At 40.2% G+C, this 22387-nt stretch overlaps 1 protein-coding gene across 1 annotated transcript; it reads left to right on the forward strand.

The window, feature by feature from the left end:
• Positions 1 to 3336: 3336 nt before the first annotated feature.
• LOC103360035 (collagen alpha-1(XVIII) chain-like) lies at positions 3337 to 21962 on the forward strand (the record flags this gene model as incomplete). Its single annotated transcript, XM_008285662.1, has 7 exons — positions 3337 to 3867; positions 14390 to 14931; positions 16339 to 16419; positions 16496 to 16555; positions 18341 to 18416; positions 21722 to 21858; positions 21945 to 21962. Coding segments are annotated over exons 1-7 (1359 nt in total), but the record flags the coding sequence as incomplete, so codon positions are not given.
• Positions 21963 to 22387: the final 425 nt, after the last annotated feature.

A 22387-nucleotide genomic window follows, 5' to 3' on the forward strand; every position in this document is an offset into this window, starting at 1 on the left:
TATTAGTGGTGGGACTTTAATGCGTTACTTATGTATTAATTTTTATCCATTTTTCCTGTTTGTTAACATTTAAATCCAGTGCAGCTCCTTCGGTGGCCACTTGAGGGCAGAAGAAACAAGTCTATTTGCTCCATTTTTGGTCTCCACCAGCTCCCAAGGGAAATATCGGACTCTTTAGCCGCTAAATATGCCACCGCGTCGTTTCCATACAAGTGGGTGGATGGTTTTTTTAGAGCTTTTACAGTGAAAACGGTGCCGAACCCAAACAGTGAAGCTGCATCGTGGCTTGAAAAAGCTTTGGGGAAGCTGATGAACTGCAGAATAAGAGATAAACTAAATTAAAGTTGAGATAGCTTAATTAAATTTCACCTTCCGCTCAGAGTTTCAAGCCCTTCCACTCTTAATAAAACATGCCTGAACTGTTTCAGACAGTTGAAACTGGTTATTCTAAACTAATTCCCCAAACTCAGTGTAGTTTACTGGTTGAACATTGTTTTCTTCAAAGTTTTCACAACTTGAAGACACTGATGCAGACTCATATCGGATATTAAAGATCTTCTCCAAACGTATTTTAAGACTTTAAAACTCTGAACCCCGAAACCTGTCAGCAGGGTTGAAAGTCATGTTACTTAAAAAGAAAAATTAAAAAATTAAAAACCACCAAAATGACACGATTTATTGGAAGCAGAAAGTGTAAAAACAGAAAAATTAAGTGAATTTTCAGCTTTTCAACAGTCCCTGAACTGCTCTTGTGTTACCTCCAGTTCTATCAGAGAAATTAACCAAAGTTTAAAATCATGATAATTGATTAAAACATGGACGTGAACATTTTTGTCTTTAAGGACGTGAGTGAGAGGGGAAAAAGAGAAAAGCTGCAGTGAATAAAAAATAAAAATGCATCCGGATCAATGTCGTTGTTCATCACTGACATGTTCTAGACTGTGATTATCCAAAAAAATTAAAATAAATCCACTTTTTGTGCCTTTTGTATGGACGATAAATTACGATAAATCATGTTTTTTTTTCTTTTTATAAACATCATGTAAACAAACCTCCATGTAAAAGGTTAAAATCCTGAAAATGAGTGAATATTTAGGAGTTATGATCAGAACTGATGTAAAATAAATAAATTAACTTAGTGACTTTTTGTCTTTAAGCACCTGAGTGTGAATTTATTTAAACGTTTCGCTGCATAAAAATTAAAATGCATCCAAGTTATTGTTGTTGTTCATCACTGTCACACCCCAGTCTATGATTAGAACAAATATCTTCCACCTAACACCTACTTCATGAACAATAAATCACTTTTTAAATGTTTTTAAACTGTGGCATCATGTAAACAAACCGGCATCTAAAGGGTTAAATCCTGAAAATGAATGAACTGATGCAGATTAAGAGAAACCAGTCGACATTTTTAGTCTTTGAGGACCTCGTGTGACTTCTTCATTCGTTTCTGTGCACCGGGAGGATTCTGGTTTGGCACAGCTGACGGTGACAACAGAGGCTCTGTGGTTCTGGTTCTGGTTGTGACGGCGCTGCATGAATGCACAGATGATGTCGGAGGCAGCGTGGGCGTGGGAGGTCCGCGGGCTGGAATGTGGAACAGCTGGACAGTGGAGGTGTCTGGATGATGGGGGCACTCCGGGCCGAGCGGAGGATCCCTGAGAACCTGGAAGCGGGACGTTTTCCGAGGATTTTCTGCGATGAGGCAACGGCGTCGGTCCCGCGGGACGCAGCTTAAGACATCGATCCGATCCGCCTCCTCCTCCTCCTCCTCCTCCTCCTCAGCTGCTGCCCCTCCGTCACCCCTCCAGCTGTGCTTCATCACGTTACAAACCTCCCGGCGCTGCTCACAGTCGACTCTGTGGTCGACTCTGTGGCGATCGTGGTTATCTGGGAGACGATAAATCAGGCTGATAAACGCAGCGAGCCGTCGGAGTCGATCAGCCGAGCTCGGTTCTGTTGTTTCAGATAACAGCCAAAGTCATCCGTCTGTGCTGCTTCTCCACGAGTTTCTGACCCACGTAAACGACTCAAACCACCTTAATTTGTACATGTTGCAGCAAGTTTTACATTAAGGATGCACCTAAAATAACACATGTGCACCATAGTGTTTTATTTTTTAGCAGAAGCTCAGATATCTTGTCCGTAAACTCTCAAAACCTACAATTCCCATAATGCACTTCTTCCCTTCCTTCCTCTTCCATGCACACTTGCTTCATGAGACATTTTGTAGGTCTCAAATTCAAGCTGAGATCATTTTAAAAGGTTTAAAATCAGTAGAAACATCCAAACCTGAAGCATTTTCTTTATTTTTTCACTCCTGTTACATTTTTACCCACCGTTGGCTCGTTTTTCACCCCAACATAAAGTCTAAAAAGAAACAGAACAACCAGGACTAAACTCAGAAATGTCTTCTGTGCAGTTTGACACAATTAGAATGACAGAAATCTTAGAAAATGACTTTTTTTTCATGAACAAACCTGAATTCAACAGAATTTTGTGGCTGGAATTGTTACGAATACTGGAGATAAAATTAGACTCTACCTGCTGTAGATGTTTTACTGTTTCCCCTTTTGATTTGTTTCCATGTTTGTCTCATATCTGCTAAACACTTCCTGCAGTTCAACAGAAAATTCACAGAGTTTTGTGTCACGTTGCACCACAGAGCACAGGAACATGTTAGAAATCAGACGATCAAAACAGTTCAACTTTTTCTTGTTTTCATTCTGGGTGAAGCTGCACAAAAAGAGTTCCCTCTACTTCTAGTCATTCTTGTTCTGTTTCCACGGAGGTGCAGGACTTTATTTTGCAACCTACGGTGGGTAAAAACATGACAAGAGCTGAAACAAAACGCCCAGAAACTTCTCAGAGTTCAGAGGGTTGTCTTGCACAGCAGAAGAAATGTAAAAATTAACATCTAGCACATACGTTTTGCATTTATGTCATCGCACGGATCAATAAATGAAGCAGCTTTAGAGGCTCCGTTAGCGAGAACAGCTACACCAGAGTTCATACAAAATCCTGCAAAAAAAAGAAGACAAAACACCAATCAACTTGTTGCTGTTCTGTAAATAGTTTCTGAACTTGAACCTGATTATTATGAAGCGTAACTGTTAAAGCTCCAGGTTGTGCTGAGCAGGACGGGTGTGTCAGTGTGGTGACAGGAATGCTGCAGGATAAACTCTTAGGGGAGCTACTTCTCAAGCCACACATGGGAGGAGTTTTTTTGGGGCAACTCTGAGCAACCAATGACTTCTGTCAACATGCAACAAGCCTCCCTCCTCCTGGCTTTAACGAGGGCGGCTGCAGCCAGCCGCTGGGCCGGAGGAGGGAGGGTCTCCCGCCAGCAGCTTTTATGAATCTGCTTCCACTCAGAGCAGCTCGGATTCGACCGGCTGGTGAACAGGTGGACGAACAGCATGCGGAGGATCCAGACGGTGCTGCTGCTCCTGGTTCTCCGGGCCTGCAGCTCCCAGGCCTGGCTCTGGTTCTCCGGGCCAAAGCCGACACCAGAGACCAGCACTGGGACAACGGCAGGGACGACAGGAGGGACGACAGGAGGGACGACGGAGGCTGTAACTGGGACGACAGGGACAGGAACGGTTACCGGGACGACAGGGACAGGGACGGTTACCGGGACGACGGGGAAGGTGACCGGGACAACAGGTGTCGCCACGACAACCGGCGGCGACGCAAAGCAGAAGGCGGAGGAGGATGACAATTTGTCCGGGGTTGGGGAAGAAATCATCAACGTGGCGACGGGAATCCGTAAGTTAGTGGAGGCGTGGGACGCGACGCCGACCACCTGGACTACTAACGGGAGCCTGGGCGAGCAGCCGGAGGGCGCTAACGCTAACACCACAGGCAGGTTGCCGGGGCAACGGGTGGAGGAGGGCTCTGGGTCGGGGGATGGATCTGGGTCCGATGTAGCCGCTGGCGAAGCTAACGGGACGGTTTGTGTCCCGGTGCCCCCTGGCTGGCCCGTTTGCAGGCGGCCAAAGTCGTTCATGCTGCCCAACTTTCTCAACCACTCGTCCGTAGGGCAGGTGGGGGCGGGGCTTCAGGAGTGGGCGTGGCTCGTGAGGGCGCGGTGCCACCACAGTGCCGAGTGGTTCCTCTGCCTGCTGATGGCGCCGCGGTGCCCGTCCGGCGCCGCCCACCTGCCCTGCCGCAGCTTCTGCCACGTGCTGCAGGACAGCTGCTGGGCGTCGCTGGACGGCGGCCGGCTCCCGGTGGAGTGCGACCGCCTGCCGGAGGGTCCGGCGTGCGTTTCCGTTAGTAACTGGAAAGGTAACCCCGGCGGGTTAGAATGTATCCGGCGATACATTTTGAATCCGGTCACCTGTTGTTGTCGTCGTTGTCGTTTTTGTGTGTTTGTTTTGGTGTCACAGCACTGAGTCACTGCTTTCGGTTAAAATTTGCATGTTTTTAGCGAGTACTTTACATGACAGCTAACCGATTTAAAACAACATTAAATACACTTCACTTGTACCAGGCGACTTGTGGTGCAGAAAATCCACCTGCAGAGACCTGATTTAACCTGTGAAGCTGGTGTTTCCTGCTCCTGTTGCATTTTTACTCTCTGTTGGTTCGCTTTTCAACATAAAGTCCTGCAGCTCTACGGAAACAGAACAGCCACGACTAGAAGGAGAGAAAACTCACAAAAAACTGAAAAAAACAGAAGTTAAATTTCTGAAATTATTTATTTTACTTAAATGGAAAAACTAAAATGAACATATACAACATTTTTCCAATTATCCTCAATTTTTGGGTTATTTTAGTCAGTTTTTATTGATATAATACAATATCTTCATGAACCGTCTATCCTTGTTTTTTGGTAAATGGTATAATTTTTACATTTTAAAAATAAATGAGAACATGTTTCAGACCCACCAGCAGGTTTTAGGGTTCAGAGGGTTAAACACAACCAAAAACAACACCTTAAAATGTCTTGTTTTGTCCAACAATCAATTCAGAAGATCAAAATATTCAGTTTATTCTAATTTAAGATGGCAAAATCACAAATCTTCACATATTTTTTGTTCCAGAAACTGACTTAAAAGTGCGTAAATTATCATAAAATTTGGTGATTACATTAATTTTCTTTTTTGCAAAAGCATTGAAGTCAATGCTACTCTAATGCTACATCAACTGCCTACATTACCCACAATGCACCTCCACCTCCAACAGTTTGCTCTGCACATTTTTCTCAACCACACACTACCAGTTTATTTTCATTTTCCACCTTGTAGTCTTCATACAACTTTACAAAAGGCTTTAAAGACCTTTTTTTCATAAATGCAAACATCCTCTCTGAGACCTGCTCACAGTTTTCTTGTTGTCAAAGTCAAACTTTATTTGCATTCATAGGAGTTTTAGCACATTTCACGTCTCTGCAAGTTGATTTTCTAAACCTTTGCATGCCCACAAGACGGTTGTTGTGAATGTAAAGTACAAATAATCTGCAATTAAAACATGCAAAGACGCTGGTTCTGTCACTGCTGCTGCTGTGGTGTCGCTTTGTGTGGCTGCGCTCACGTCACCGGGCTGCATGCCGTGTGGTTGTCCTGTCGTGTGCACGAGTGCATCCGCAAAAAGCTCCGTTTTTGTGTGATGAGCCAGTAATGGTCAGCAACAGCAATCCGAAACGTTCTTTCAAGGTAGCTGCAGCGTTTTTTAATCTTCATTCTGGTTGCATTAGACGTATATTCATCAAACAGAAGATCAATTTGTGCCAAAACAGCATCAGAAATAGATGTATACAGTTTGGAGGCTTCCCCCTGAGTATGAACCCTGAGGACAGGAAGTTGTCCAGAGGCCCTCGTCCAGCATTTTACTGGCTTCATAAATTTACCAGCGGCTGTATGGACTCTTTTCTTTCAGGGGGTTAACGGGATGAACTCTGCTTCAATAAACCACCATTATCACGTGTGTTCCCACAGGAATATTTAATGTAAATGTTCCAGGTTTAACCCTCTGAACCCTGAGTCGTTTGTCAGTGTGTTTTTCTTCACTGTGGGCTCATTTTTCACTGCAACACCAAGTCCTGAACCTCTATGGAAACAGAACAACCACGACTAGGAGGAGAGAAAACTCAGAAATGTCTCCTGTGCAGAATGACAGAAATTATTATTATTGTTATTGTTATTATTATATTTTAAATAGCGAAAACTACATGTACATCATTTCTCCAAGTGCCCACAGGTCACACCAATGTGACAAAAATAGATATTTTAATGTTTATATTTGTATTTAATTTCCATTCTCCTGTAGATACACAGCCTGCAGTTCAGCTGAGACGTCCATAGATGTTTGTCACGTGACAGCTGAGTTATTTTATCAGTTGCAACAGGAAGTGCAGATTTTTTTTGTTTTTTTTCGTAGTCTGTTTTTTTTTTCTTGAATATTTAAATGACTTTAATAAACTATTTTAAGCTTAGATTTGGTTAATTTTCCCAACAGAACCACACATCTCACACAATTAGCTCAAATGCTAGTAGCAAGTTGAAAATTTGATAATTTTTTTGTTTTTTACAGTTTTAAAATCTAATAAATTCTGTAATTTTGTCGATTTAAAAAAAAAAGAAATAGTTTTGTGGGTTTCAGAGGGTTTTAAGCTGCAGATGTGTGACGCTTTAAAACACAAACAGTCTACAGGTTGGTTTTTTTTACCTTCCCCTTGGTGCAGAATTTACTTTTGCATGACTTATCATCAGTTTAACCGGCTTTTAATGCTGCACTGGCTGAGCAGAATCACCGTGTTGGTCATTAGTGTGTTTTATTGGGTGTGAAGCTCCAAACACCTGCATGGAAAAAAAAGGGCACTTTCAGGGTCTTGTGGCCTCATTACACCGAAGCAGATGTGGATCACGACGACATGCGATGTGACTGTTGCAGCTTCTCGGCAGGCCGTTATCCCGCCTACTCCTGCATGCCGGTCACGCGTTTCTGTCTCGGGTTATCTCCTCGCCGTCACGTTTCAGGATTCCCGATCAGCTGTGTAGATGTTAGAGAGCGATGGTGTTTCCACAGATGCAGGGAAACAATCGGGGCGTCTGTGGAGGGGAAGATGGCATTTGTGATCGCGGCTGTGGGTGGGAAAATGAGCCCGGCGATCCGTGCGGCTCGGCAACAACGAGGCCTTGTGGCTCGGAGGAGACGAGGCGGCTCGGAGGCTCCGCCAGGGGTCGGAGGTCACGGCCGGCCTCCACATCTCACAAGTGGACGGGAGGCGATCTGGTGTTCGGCCGAGCATCCGAAGATGAGCAGAGACAGAGCGAGGCCTTTATGTGGGCAGGGAATTAGTCAAAGTGCTGCACTCTGGACCAGTTACATGTCATTTAGCGGTGTCTAAAATTAGGTCCCTTCAATTTGTCTGAAATTGGCGTGTCAATACTGAGATTAAAGCGCCGAGATCAAACTAAGAATTTGCAGAACTGGACGAGCAGATCAAATAGTCTCTGCTTCTGGGTGAGCTGAAATATGAAGAAAAAAAAATAATCTTTGAGCACATTTACAAAAAAAACTGATAATACAGAAACCAACTAGTGATGTTTTCTGAACAAAATGTGGCTGCATGTCACAATAAAACAAAACTAAAAATATGTAAAATACTTTTAATATGAAGTCACAAGAATGAACAAAAAGTAATTTTCTTTAAACTTTTATAAATGATTGAGAATGTATGATAAATGTCTAAATATTGTAATATTAAAAAAAAAAATATATATATATATATATACTCTCTTAAATTCTAAATCAATGTCGGGATCAGAAATAACACAGAAGAATTCATACTTTTAAATAATTTTTACGTTATCTTTTAAACAACTTTCAGATCTTATGCTAAGCTAACTAGCTGCAGCTACATATTTGCGAGCTAAACTGTTCCTTTTTAAGCAGCAGGCCGATAAAATGTTGGCGTAACCTCAAGACAGCAGCAGTTAAAGCAGAAAATAAGACTAGCATAGCATTAAAAGTATAAAATTGTGTCTTTCAACGTGTTTTTAAGATGCTCCAGGGTCTGTTTTAGCTCAGAAACGGCATTTATTTTAGCTCTGATGCACTCAGAAGATCTCGATGGGCTCAAATAAACCCGATCCCTCGTCAGTCAGCGTTAATTAGCTCTCAGCTCTTGTTCAAACGTGGATTTAGAGGCTAACTGAGGGATCAGCAGGATGAAGGCGTCGCAGCTGCGTCGCCTCCGTTTGAAGCGTTAGCTGATGCCTTTCAGCTCGGTCCCACGAGAGCAGAGCTGCAGCGGCTGGTGTGTGAATATAGACGTTTGCTGTCAGCTTGTTTTAAGGCGAAGAAGCAGCGAATCTTTGCACATTGTTGCAGCTTTTCAAAATAAAAGACTAAACATAGATTGACTCATGCTTTGAGTTTGCATACTGAAATTGCTCACATGAACTTTAGATTTTTTGTAGTAAATAAGTTTCTTTTGCAAATAATTACACTTAAACCCGAGGAGAGTGAAATTCACCTTCCACTCAGTCGCTGGGTGTTTTAGATTCCTCACCCTGCAATATGAAATCCTGCACCTCAGTGGAAACAGCACAAGCATGACTAGAAGCAGACAACAGTGTCCACAGGTGTTACCAACCCTAAAAAAAAATAGGTGACTCCACGTACGATAAATATTTAACTCCATATATTTTAAATCTGTTTCTATGCATCTGCTCTGTGGAAACACTTCCTGCAGTTCAGCCGAAAAGTCGCAGAATTTTTGTCTTGTGACTGTTGATGGCAGCAAAGTCGCTAAAGTCTTCATGGTTGCGCTGAAGAGGACAGATTTTTTTTATATTTTACAAAATTTAGCTAGATCAAATGATTGATTTTTGGTGAATTTTTCAATTGAGACGTAGAATAAAGGGATTTTTAAAATGATTTTTAGCTTTGATTTTGATGAATTTTCCCAATGGAACCACGTGGCATAAATTAGTCGTTTAATGACTGTCGGAAAGCTTAAAATGTGTAGATTTTTTCTGCTTTTACAGTTTGTAGGTTTAAAAAAACAAACCTTTTAAACTCTCCTACGAGTGGGTTAAATTGTAGTTCCCTGAGCTGCCCTGATATTTACGTCTGTTTATGACGGACGATCATTCGGGATCCAACTCTGTAACTCTGTGTTTGTATTTGCTGCCACAAAGTTCAACTTTTTGCAGATTTTTTAAAAGAAGATCTACGTTTTTCTTCTGGTTCTGTGTGGTCTCGAGGGAGGACGGAGGCACTCTGCCCTCCTAAACCTCTGGAGGAGCCCATTAGTTCCACAAATGACATTTCAGCCTGTTTTAACTGGCGCGTTTTGTGCTGCGTCCTCCTGCAGTCCCTCATGGTCCACTTTCCCATGGATATCTGACACGCACTTCCTTCCTCCATCTGTCTGTCCGTCTTTGCCGAGCAGGCATTGGATTTCTCTGGAGTCGCATGTTGGAAAACACGAGCATCATGCATCCAGTGTTCCTCCCGTAACAAAAGGCATGAGATCACTTTTGTTTTTCCGATGCCCGCAGGGCTGTGAATCATCGCTGTGACCCTGTTAGCCGGAGAGAGTGAGTCAGAAACGAACCTTCAGTGTCAGCAGTGAAAGAAGGCCTCAGCTGTGTCTCCCTAAAAAAAGGCCTTTTTATTTATTATTATTTATTATTCTGAGATTCAAAAGCACATTAAAGCTCATTTAGTGTCTTAATATGATCAATGTGCTTCTTCTTGGAATCATAATTTATTGCAAAAGTCCAAACAGTTTTGTTCATTTTATGCAATTTCTTTAAAGTGGGCGGAGTTTACCTTTAAAAAATGATGTCACACATTAAAATGCACCAATCAGAATGAAGCAATGTTTTAATCAATTTTTTTTTTTTTTATTCTTGTCAATCAAATCTTTATTTTTTTTGATAATTAACATCATTTAACACAGTACAACAAGAACAAATAATAAAATATTGTAAATCCAGACACACGGAGCAGCGAATCCATTTAAAATAAGAAATAAAATCAATAAAATCAGGAAAAATATACAGACGTATAAACAAAAAATGTAAACATGTAAATGAAACACTTCAGACAATGACTTTTGCATTATTACCATAAATGAAAATAAGGAATATTTTCCTGTTTCTTCCTTTAAAACTGAGTCACTCATTAGTTTCTGTTATTCAACAAAATAGCATTTTATTGTGTTCGCTGTATTTTTTCTCCTAATATGCATGTTTCATAGTTCGTTAGTTTTTCCTAATTAATAAACCTCTTGCTTAGTTTATTAAAGTTTATTTTATTATTTGTATTTATGAATGAGAAAATCCCTGAAAATTTGAAAAACAAAAGCCTTTAATTTGGAATTTGGTTCCAAAAAACCAAAAAACCCGCAAGTCAAACCAAAAAACCCCCAAAATTTGTGGCACGACAATGTATAACAAAGCAGACACACACAGAGTCAAACAGTCTCACAGAAAAAAACAAAATTTATATTTTTTACACAAAATCGGGGCGCAGAACAGGGAAAATATAGAGTAAATTTATGATATTTTTTATTATTTATTACAAGACTGAGGACACGTATTTATGCTCTCTGAGTCAATACAGCTGTTGCTATATGCAAAATATTTCTTGCATTGTTATTTTATTGTATTCAGATGCCTGAAAAGAGGAAAGTACCCAGAAATGTTCTGTGGGAACGAGCCTTAAAGTCACCATGGTGGTTCCGTGGAGCAGAAATTGCCTCTTTTTGCATCGCGGTCCACAGGAACAACACGAGGAAGTGCACATCCTCAGACTGAGATCTGGGCTCTGATAGAGAAATTCAAAAAGTGTGTGTAATTGCTACACGATGGTCCTGCGACCACAACGTTCCCGGCTTGTTCGCAGACGTTGTTCTGGTTCGTGGGAGGCTTCGCTGCGACTGGCCGAAGGCTCCGGTCGGTGGGAGAGCTGTGGTCTGGGCGGACAGGTTCCAGATGTGAGGGTGGATTAAATTAAAACACGGCTTGAGAAAATCCTTGATTAAAAAGTCCACGTTGGTGCAGAGGACGGGGCTTCCTTTTCTGTCATGTCAGAACTCTGCTTTGACCCACGTGATTCGCGCGACAGCTGCAGCAGCCGCGTCGCTTCGAGATGAACCGACGGCAGGTGCCCTCAGTGGGAAGCCGACCACCCGGCACCGAGCAGCTCCAGCTGGATGAGATCTCTCAGGATCCGGGCTTAGCTGCAGCAGAACAGTCACCATTCACACAGCAAAGTCTGTGTACGAGCGTCGCTAACATGTGTTCAGGATTACAGCCTGCAGGCGGTTGGTTATGAGCAACATCAGCAGGTATGAGGGGAACAAAACACAAAGTTCTCAAACAGAATTAGAGATTGAACCACTAACAACCAAAAATGCACTGCTGCAAACCATAAAACATGTCTGTAAACACGACAGTTGTTGTTCATCAGTGCTTTTCATTAAAGGCAGCATTGAACTGAAGGTTTTGGCCTCTTGAGGTCAGATTTTGAGAAATATTCCCCTTGAAAAACAGTAAATTGCAGCTTTATAGCTTAATTGTGTCAGAAATGTGACTATTCTAATGAAAAAAAGCCAAAAAATACATCTCACAGTAAAAGCCGGGCTCACAAACGTCTTGCTTAGGCTGGAAATTTGGTTTTAATTTACTCTCTTTGCAATTTATGATACTCAATTAATGCTTCATTCTTTGTTTTAGCTGTGCTAGCATTTCAATGTGAGCTAAATAACTCAGTTTGTACTTTTTTATGGTCAAATATGTGTAAAACAGATGGCTTTCCTCTCAGTCTCAGTTGTTTAGTGCTAATTAGCAAATGTTAGCATGCTAATATGCTAAGCTAAAGTGCTGGGCATGGTAAACATTATGCTATTTCGGCTTCGGCATGTTGTCACTTAAAGCATCTTAGCAGCATTTAGCTTTTCTAGCTTTTAACCTTAGCTGTTTGGTGCTCATTAGCAAACATTAGCAGGCTAAGATGCTAAACAAGGATGGTGGACATGATAAACAATCTGTCATGGCAGCATGAGCATGCTAGCATTGTTATTTTAGGCATCTTAGCAACATTTAACTTAAGTTCAGTGTTAGTTCCATATGACATTCGCTGTTTAGTGCGAATTAGTGAATTTTAGCATGCAAATATGCTAATCCAAAGTGCTGGGCATGGTAAACATTATGCTATTCTTGATTTGGCATGTTGTCACTCAAAGCATCTTAGCAGCATTTAGCTTCAGTTAATTTCTGCTAAATGTGACATTCCTTAGCTGTATGGCGCTAATTAGCGAACATTAGCAGGCTAAGATGTTAAGATAATGAAATGAAAAATACTTTATTTATCCCAGAAGGGAAATTCAATTAGATAGTGAACATGATTAACATTCTGTCACGGCAACATGCTAGCATTGTTATTTTAAGCATCTTAACAGCATTTAACTTAAGTTCAGTGCTAGTTCCATATGACATTAATTTCAACCTTAGCTGTTTAGTGCCAATTAGTGAATGTTAGCATGCTAATATGCTAATAAGCTAAGATAATGGGCATGATCAACATTATGTCATGGCAGCATGTTTATTGTTATTTTAAGCATCTTAGCAGCATTTGACCTCTGTTAACTGTTAGTTCAATGGATTAAACAAGTATTCTGCAGATTATTAATTAAACTGGAGACAAGACTGAGCAGCTAATTGATAAAAATCTGTTTTGTGAGAGTTTACTTGCAGAAATGGCAGTTTCAAGTTTGGTTGGTGTAGTTTATGATTATAGTTTTTAAGTTTGCTAGGGTTTTTTTGAGTTATGGTTTCCTTCACTTTCTTTGCTGACATTCACATCATTGAGAAACTTGGGAAAACCCGGCCATCGATGACCTCTGTACCCCTCTAATGCACAGATTATACTTCTTGGTCAGCTCCTCATGAATCCTCAGCGACGGCCCCAAAGTGTCTGCAGGGCCAAAACCCCGTTTCTCCCTTGTGATGTCGATTTATGAGAATGTAATCGTCGGTCTGATGGCTGCTTCTTATTTCCTCTTGGGCTATTTCCGTCTCTGGGAACTGAAACATCAGCAGTTATGTCCATTAATTTGATCCATTCTCTCAGCCTCATGGACGCTGCAGCAGAAAAAGGCTCGTTGTATCTGCGCATGTAGATAATTTAGGCGTCATTGTGCAAATCTGTTTGACCTGCAGGGTCGACGTGGTTTATGGTTTGTTGCTACAGAGGCACTCGTCACGCTTCGGTTGAGTTGGCAGCTGGTTTTAATGCAGATGTTGCACCTCCTGCAGTGGCAAACTTTGGCATTTTAACGCCTCCGTGCTTGTGTTTTGTCTTGACAATCAGTCAAAAAGAAAATGCTGTTAGAAAAAAACAACTGCTAAGCTGCAAATCTGTGGAAAAAATAAGTTTCTGTATGTTTTTGTACAAAGAACTTGTGATTTGCTGATCATTTCTGTGTTTCAAGTTGTTGTCACTGTGAGCACCTAGCATGCCGATGTTAGCATTTAGTTTCAGTTTAATGTCACTTTCAGGTTATATTTTGGTTCATGACAAAATACTTGTACAACTATGACGTTCCTATTAGCCACTGCTGTTCAGTGTTAATTACTTAATGTTAGCATGCTAATATGTTAAACTGAGATGGTGAATTTCTGAAGCATTATGCAAAGCTGGAATGGCATTGTGAGCATCTTAGCTAGCCGACATTAGCATTTAGCTTTGCTTCAATGCAATGTCAGGTCAACATGGCATTCGTGTCAACCTCAATTGCTAAATGCTAGTTATCCAATGTTAGCATGCTAAGCTAAACCAGGGGACAACGTAAACATCATAACAGACTAGCATCAGTGTGTAAGCATTGTCACTGTGAGCATGATAGCACACTACTGTTAGCATTTAGCCTTAGTTGATATAAAAATCCTCAAAATAGCTTTAAATACATATATTTAGCTTGAAAAAAAGTGAAATAAAATCAACTAATACGGTATAGAGCTATAATGTTTTGCCACAGAGCTGCTAGCGTGTCTGTTAGTCCTGTTTCCGTAGCAACTAAAGCTACTGAAAATAACAATTGATTATTCATCAATTATGGTGGTAATAAAAGTAAACTGTATTAATTCTCATGTAATTTATGTTAAACAGCCTTACATTCAGTTCGCTAACAGTACCTAGCATTAGCCAACATAAGTTAACTGTATCAACAACAGCTTATTTTATAGGAAAATGGAGATTTCAGTATAAAATGTTTAAAATTACTTAAGTAACATTTTTGCTTTTTGAAGGAAGGAAATCATAATGAATGTCTCCTAACAGCTAGTTTTCAGTGGTTGAAGAGTTTGTTCTGCATCAGCTCGGAGGCAGACTTGATTCTAAATCTCGATTTCCTGTTTTGCAGAAGAGAGCGGCGTCTCTTTGCTGCAGCTGATCGGAGACCCGCCACCAAACGCGATCACCAGGGACTATGGGCCGAGCGGCGAGACTGCCTACGTCTTCACCTCGGCGGCGGCGTCGGGCCAGCCGGCTCTGGCCCACGTCCCCAACCCTTTTTACCGCCACTTTTCCCTCATCTTTCACATCAAGCCCTCCAGGTCGGCCGCCTCCGTCCTGTTCTCCATCACAGACGGACCTCAGAGGCTCATGTACATCGGCGTGAAGCTCAGCGCGGTGCAGTCGGGCCGCCAGAAGGTCCAGTTCTTCTACACGGAACCCGACTCCGAGGCGTCGTACGAGGCGGCCAGCTTCACCGTGCCGAGCCTGGTGGACACCTGGAGTCGCTTCTCGCTGGCGGTGTTCGAGGAACAGGTGACCTTCTACCACGGCTGCGACTCGGAGCCTCAGGTGGTGAAGTTCGAGCGCTCGCCGGATCCCATGGAGCTCGACAGCGCCGCCGGGATCTTCGTGGGTCAGGCAGGAGGAGCCGATGACGACAAGTTCCAGGTGACCTTCAAGAAGACTTAAGATGTTCAGGAGAAGTCTTGTTTTTGCCGATGCTTCCCTCCTTTAAGTCCCTTCTGTTAATATGACGCCATCTAAAGGTGTCGGCTTCTTATCTGAATCAACAATAGTCACAATGACACTCTAACTGGGTCGGACCGAGCCACATTTAACTTTTAACACAATTTTTTTGGTCTGAAAACATCACATTGAACAAAACACCATCTCTTAGAATTCAATCTTTACTGCGATGAAGACAGATTAATGAGACTCGCCAGGAAAGAAGTTTAGTTTGTTGGTTCCATCTGTTTGTAGGAGTTGTTCCTGTCATTTTTCTCGGATCTTTCAGTACTTTTACTCAAGTAAAGCACCACAAAACTTCATCTCTCGCTCCCTTCTAGAGATATCGTGTAAAATTTGCTTGAGAAAAATGACGCTTTGAAGTTTTCCTAACACCAGAGGAATCCAGTGACGGGTTGTCTTTACATCCAGGTGCTAATGCTAACAGCTAATTTAGCATCTTTTTAATGGTGTCAAAATACAAACATAACAAATATAACTAAATACAAACAAGGCTAAATGACTCCCTTCTTTGTGCTTTGACACTTTAAAACCCACTCGAAAGGTAAATGCATTAAAATTTTGACAAAAAAAGAAATATTAAATACCTTAATTAGTAATAAAACCTCCTAAACTGCATGTAGCTATAAATTTTCTAACAGCAAGACATATTCTAGTATTATGAGAATCTTTTTTTTAACTCACACATAAACTGAAGATTAAAAAACTCATCCTAAATTTTGCACCACTATTTATCCATTTCCTGAATTTTATTGTGTTGAATTAGTTTGGTGACTTTAAAGATAGTAGCCGCTTGCTTTGACATTTATATTTTTAATTAAATGACATTAACTCGTACAGATCTGCTTTCACTTTGACATGAAAGAGTCTTTTTTGGTAAATTCTTATCAAAAAAAAGCCAAATAATAGTTGATTATGATTCAATGTTGAGCTTAAAAGTTTAAAAAGGTAAAACTTCAGAATATGTTTTTATCAACGTTGTACCAAGAGTAGTTTGTTTTTCACACCAGCATTTGGAGGTCGGGTCCGTTTCCTAACAATAAACTGCAGCAGAGGAAATGAATCAAGTGTTGAGGAGACGTTTGTGACAGAAATAAATAAGAAATGTGGCCCTGGGGACCCAGAAAAGTCCAAATAAAACAGGTGTGTGGGTTCGTAGGTGGACGTCTGACCTCGGGGTCGGGTCAAATGTCACTTTAATATCCTCCTGTGGCAGGTTTGGACCTCGCTGACCACATGCGTCCGTCTTTTGAAGTGAAAACTGGGGAATAAACTGATTTAAGTCTCGACAAACTGGACGCCTCTTGAAGCTGAATGATGTGTTTTCAGGGTTCCATCGCGGAGCTGAAGGTGGTGGGAAACCCTCGGGCGGCCGAGCGCTTGTGTGACGACGAGGACGACGCAGACGCTGTGAGTTTTGAAATGTTTTTAAATTATTTTCTAATAATATTTTGAAGGCTTTTCGGTGACATCTTTCTCTCTGAAGGCGTCTGGCGACTACGGCAGCGGTGAAAGCGACAGGAGGCAGTCGGGACATTCAGCCAAGGTCGGTGTTTGTCATCACTTTGCTTTTTTATTCATATTTTAATGAGGAAGCAGAAGATTGTTTTTATCCTGAAAAGATCTTCACCTTGTTGATTTGTTTCCTGTTTAAGCCTCAGAGCCTCGAAACCTGACAGCAGGTTTGAAAGGCTTTAAATAAAATCACCTATATGACACCGTTTATCGGAGCCAGAAACTATAAAAACAGAAAAGAATCGTCACCTTTCTAGCAGCAGCTCATCAAAACCACTTTATTCGACATGTTTTATTTAAAAATTTGCCAAAAATAAACCGATTGCCTGAAAAACATTCTTTAAAAAACAAAAAATTCTGCGTTCTTCAGTGCGACTATGAAGCCATGAATGACTCAGCTGTGATCAACAGTCACATGACAAAAATTAATGAATTTTCGACTGAACTGCAGGCAGTGTTTACACTTAACGGATAGGAGAGAAGTATGGAAACGGAAGTAAAATATCTTTGTTATGCAGAGTCTCTTATCATTTCTTTCCAGTGTTGGTAGCACATGTATGTTTCCATAGAGGTGCAGTGAAAATGAACCCACAGTGAGTAAAAATGTGACAGGAGCAAAAAAAAAAAACCCCAAAAACCTATTATACGCGCTTTAAAATTATCTAAATTTTTACTTGAGAAAAAAAAATTACAAACTAGAGGTGTGAAGAAAGTGTGCATGGAGGAGGAAGGGGAGGGTTGAAATGCATTATGGGAATTGTAGGCTGTTTGACAGACTGATTTAACAGATAAAAAACATCAACTTGTGCAGCATATTTGTTGTTTCTAAGAATTATCTTCATATTGAACATCTGCAGTTGAATCCTAAATGATCTGGAAGGTACAAAATGTATTAAAAGAGAGATAATAGATCATGTAAAGCTTAAAAACAAGACTTGAGCTCACCTGGCTGAGCTAGCATCCCATGTACAGGGGCTATAGTTCCCGATGTGGTGGTCATGGGTTCGAATCCCACTCATGGCCCTTTGCTGCAACCCCTTCCTCCATTCTCCTTCTCCACTTTCCTGTCTCTCTTTCGACTGTCCAATCAAATAAAGGCAAGAAGGCCAAAAGAATAACTTAAAAGTAAATAAATAAATAAAGACTGTGTTGCAGAGAAACTGAGCCTCTTAAAGGAGCTGCAGCTTCACTGTCACTTTAAAAGTCTAAACCTGAATGAATTCTTGTTGTGTTTGTTATTTTGACCGACTCACGTTCTTCAGTTTAACAAACACTCAGGTTTTAATGTGTTCTCCGGTTCTGAAGAATTCCTTTCAGCTGTTTTCTTGTTAAAAAAATGTCAAATAAGTTCCAGGAAGTGGACAGATATGCACATTTAATCAATTATTTACTCTCCTTCAGTACCGTTTTAATTTATTTTTATCAACAAAGATTTAATCGTCAGACCTTCACGAGGGAAAATTCTGATACAATCAACAAATATTGGGGGAAAAACAGTCATGTAGCCGTATAATCTGCTCATGATTTTACCAAAACGGGACTTTTTTATTGTAAGGAATACAAACTAGCTGCTCTTTAGTCACCTGATATGAATAAAAACGTCAAAAAAGCCTCATTAAATATATCGATTATCACCTTTTTGCAGCTTTTGTGCATAAATACTGGTGAAACTTTCATCAGAACAACCTCGAGCACACTTAAAAATCAAAAAACAAACTGAAAATGTTCAATGTGGTTGCATGTAATCTGGAATTTTATGCACCTTTATGTAAGAAGACATTTTAAACGGCTGTCCTCTGCCCTGTTTTGTCCTCAGACCACCCCGGCATCCTTCCGTCCGGTGCCCGAGCCGCCGCTGACGTCCTCGCAGGGATCCAGAGTCAAAGAATCAGGTAAGAAAAACAAGTGACGGCACATCTTCGGCGTGTGGCTGCCAAGATGTTGAGCGGTGTAACTGTGCTGTGGAAATGTGTAATGGAAGTTTTTAATCATACGGCAGCCGCTGCCAAAGAAACGTCTTGCGGGATCACAGAGCTTTTATCCAGAAATATGTGCACGGAGCTGCTTGTCCGGACCTGAAAGTGTGACAGAGTTTATGCTACAGCGCTCCAGCTGCTTAGTGAAGCTCTGCAGCGCCTCCACATGGAGAGACGAAGGACTTTATACTATAAGTTCCTCACAAGGCGAAAAGAAACATGCATTTGGGTTTAAACTCTCCTTTAAAGAGGCACAAAAACAGGTTAACTCTCTAAACCGTGTCACTGTGGGTTCATTTTTCACTGCAACTAAAGTCCTGCATCTCCATGGAAACAGAACAACCACGAATAGAAGAAGAAAACTGTTTTCTGTGCAGGATTAGACAGTTGTAATGCCATAAATTGTGTTTTTTTTTAAAGAAATAAGTGGAATTTGTTTGATTATTTGATCAAAAGCTCCACAAAAGAATCCCTACGTCTTATCTAGAGGGACGATCTTGTTCATTAAAAGAGAAATTAAATGTAAAAGCCCTCCTCTGTGCAAAATTACACTTTTGTTGCAAGATAGAGTCAAAACATGTTGATTTCTAAGCAGATTTGTAGTAATGGTAGTACAACAATGTGGTGTACTTGGGTAACTGTGTGTATAAAATCAAAATTCTTTACAGAAAACACCAAAACTCTCAATAGAACACAATCACATGAGAAGAAAGGAACGTCGTAAATCCATATATCATGAAAAAACAAACACAACTTGCTTTTTAATATTTATTTTGCATTTATTTTGTTTTATTTTATTTTAAGTGCCCAGTGGTGGTAACAGCACTGGAAAAAAATGACGACTCACACACTTTAATAATAATATTTCTAACATTTTTAATTAGTTTTCATACTTGCCTCCTTAACGCTAGCCAAGACTATCTGAATTTTAACCATGTGACTGTTGATCATAGCTGAGTGGCTAATAGCTTCACGTTTGCTGCAAAAAACACAGAATTTTTTTGTTTTTTAAAGAATTTGTTTCGAGGAAATGTTATATTTTTGGCAATTTTTTAAACTAAAAATCACGCTTTTAAGCTGATACTTGGTTAAATTTTCGAGTAGTTCAAGGACCGTCAGAAAGTAGAATTTTCAATGATTCTCTCTGTTTCTAGCTCTGATTATTGGGGATTTGTTTCATGATAAGTTACGAGTGTTTTACATTAAAAAGCCCAGTGAACCCTGACAGACACCAGTGAAGCAGGTAAAGACGTTTCTGTGTTGACTCTAGACGGCAGGTACGAGCGTCCGTCGGTGGACGTCAGCCGGTCTGGATCGCCGGGCCCCAGAGGTGGGTCGCTGAGGGCCGGGAGGATGGTGCATGTGGTTTTAGCCAACATGTGGCCATCCTATCCCAGCATAGAATGAGCTCTGGCTGCTGGACGGTTCTGTTCTGGTGGGGTCTGCTGCCATCTTGTGGTTGTTTATCTGTCCCTTGGTTACCATGGCAACAGATGTTTGTGAAGTCTCCGCTTCAAAGTAAAGCCTTGCAAGGTGTTTTATTTTGAAGGAGAGGCAGACGAAGACTTGACAGAATCTGATGTGATTGCTTTCACATTTTTCTTTTTTCCTTTATTTTTTGTAACATTTGTGGAACAAACACACCCGCAAGTACAATAAAAACTACAAGTTATAAACAATCAGCTGTGTTAAGAGCAAAAATAAATGCATTCACTTACCAGCATCTTTTGTAGAAACGCTGCTTCTTTTCGCTGTAATAAATGTTTATTTTCCTCACAGAGCTGCATTTTAACAAACTGCTCCCTTTAACTGAAAAAGTAAAAACTCAGTAAAATGCTGCAACATTGAAAAAGTGTGAAAAAAGTGGTCTAATATCTGTTTGTAGGGGATTTAAATACAGTACAAAATAGAATAATTTATGGTAAAAGTTGGGGAAAACATGAATTAGTATATGTAAAAATATAGGAGGAGAGACAGGTAAGATTTTTATTTATTTTTTAACAATTTTTCAGTCCTTCATGGAAATAAATTTTCTCTTATTCAGCTGCAAACATCTGTAAAATAGTTATATATATTTGCTATTTTTTTTAAAATACGTTTAAATGATTTGTTGAGAAACAAACTAATGGAAAAGGACAGATATTTTTCATTTATTTATTTTTATATTATTTACAGTTGGGTTTTTTTTTTACAGTCAACATGTGCATTCATTTTTTTGTGATTTTTATGGGATAAATAAGGATAATCTGTAATATAGCAATTTAAAAAGACATTTAACCTTTTTAAATTCTTGACATGAATAATGTTTAAATAATAGCAGATATCTGTAAAATAATCATGTTTTCAGCTGATTTAAATGGAATAAAGACTAACTTTGTGGTCAAATGTTGTGAGAGAAAAACTGCTATTTGTAAAAACATACTTTTGATTTATTCATTTTTTATTTATTTAAAAAAAAATTACAATTAACGTGTTAATTTATAGGATTTTTTGTGATTTTCTAGATTTTATGATATTTAACACAACTGAGAAAATCTGTGGAAAAAAAATCCAATACATTTTTTCATTTATTTATTTCTTCTTCTTCTTTTTTTTTTTTTTGAAGCATCATTTTCATGAAGAATACCAGGTAAACAGGGAAAGATAACAGCTACCATAATATCCATTATATCAGGGGTTTCAGGTTTTGTTGAGCCGGCTAACCCAAAGAAAGCCTGACTGTGTTGAACTTGCAAAACGTTTTAATTTTAACACACTTCTGCAAAGATTCTGTCATTTGAACCATCCACTGAGGTAAAGATGTGCAACTGACATTTGTTTTGAACGATGCAGTAGCGCCCTCTGCAGGACGTTTTCCTGCATTGCCAACTCCATCATACACATTATATTCTACACAGAGGAAACAAACCTCTGGTCTCTGTTGGATTCTTTCATTAAACACTTCTTCGTCCTTTGTTTTGTGTTGTCGGTGCTGAAAAAGTGAAATTATTGCTGGTTTTGTTTTCACAATAATGGTGACTTTGCTTTGTGGTGCCGGTGGAGGTATCGATCGTTGGTTTCTGCTGATCATCATTGACACAATCTGAGAGTAAAATTGATCATTTATGTTACTTTAGAACACAAGAGGAGATGAATTTCACATTTCTTGCGCCGATAAATCTGTTAATTAAATGTTTTTTGTGCATCTATTTGTAAGTAATATCTCGCTTTGTGTCTCTCAGGTCCCGGCGGTGCTAAAGGTGAGAAAGGCGACCGAGGGGAGAAAGGCCTGAGGGGGGACCGAGGCCCCACCGGACCGAAGGGAGAACCGGGCTCTGGCTCTGGTTCTGGTTCCTCTTCTGGGGGTGGAGGACAGAAGGTAGAACAGCCTATAAGTGTGTCATGTATTCAGCCACAGATGAGTGACATGCAACTAACACGATCCATTTGTTTCTTGTTTTTCAGGGAGAAAAAGGTGCAAAGGTACGTCGGAGCTTTTAATCTTTTACTGTAAGTTTTTAAAAGTGATCAGAAGTATTTGGACAGGTACGTATTCTTTGTTAAGGGTTCCTGTCCAATTACTTTTGATTACTTCTAGTTCAGTGTATTGCGAGAGCTGCACCTCCAACACAGTTCTTCCAATGCTGATGTAAACAAACTCAAATTAAAGATAAAACTTGGCACTTTAGTGTTGTATCCACTGTTTTATTTCAGTTTAAATATGATGCAGCAAAACACAGCAGATTAAATGTGAGAGTTTATTCCTAACATTGGAAATAACTGCGAAATAATCCATATTAAAGGTCCATTTATCGTATTTTTCTCCGGTTTTTAGCCAAATCTTGTTTAGTTTATGTGAATATTCAGCAACTGAGCACTTTTAGGACTCATTTAAGGGGACGTGTAAC

This window comes from Stegastes partitus, unplaced genomic scaffold, assembly GCF_000690725.1.
Source record: "Stegastes partitus isolate 25-593 unplaced genomic scaffold, Stegastes_partitus-1.0.2 Scaffold412, whole genome shotgun sequence".
In the NCBI taxonomy this organism is placed as follows: Eukaryota; Metazoa; Chordata; class Actinopteri; family Pomacentridae; genus Stegastes; species Stegastes partitus.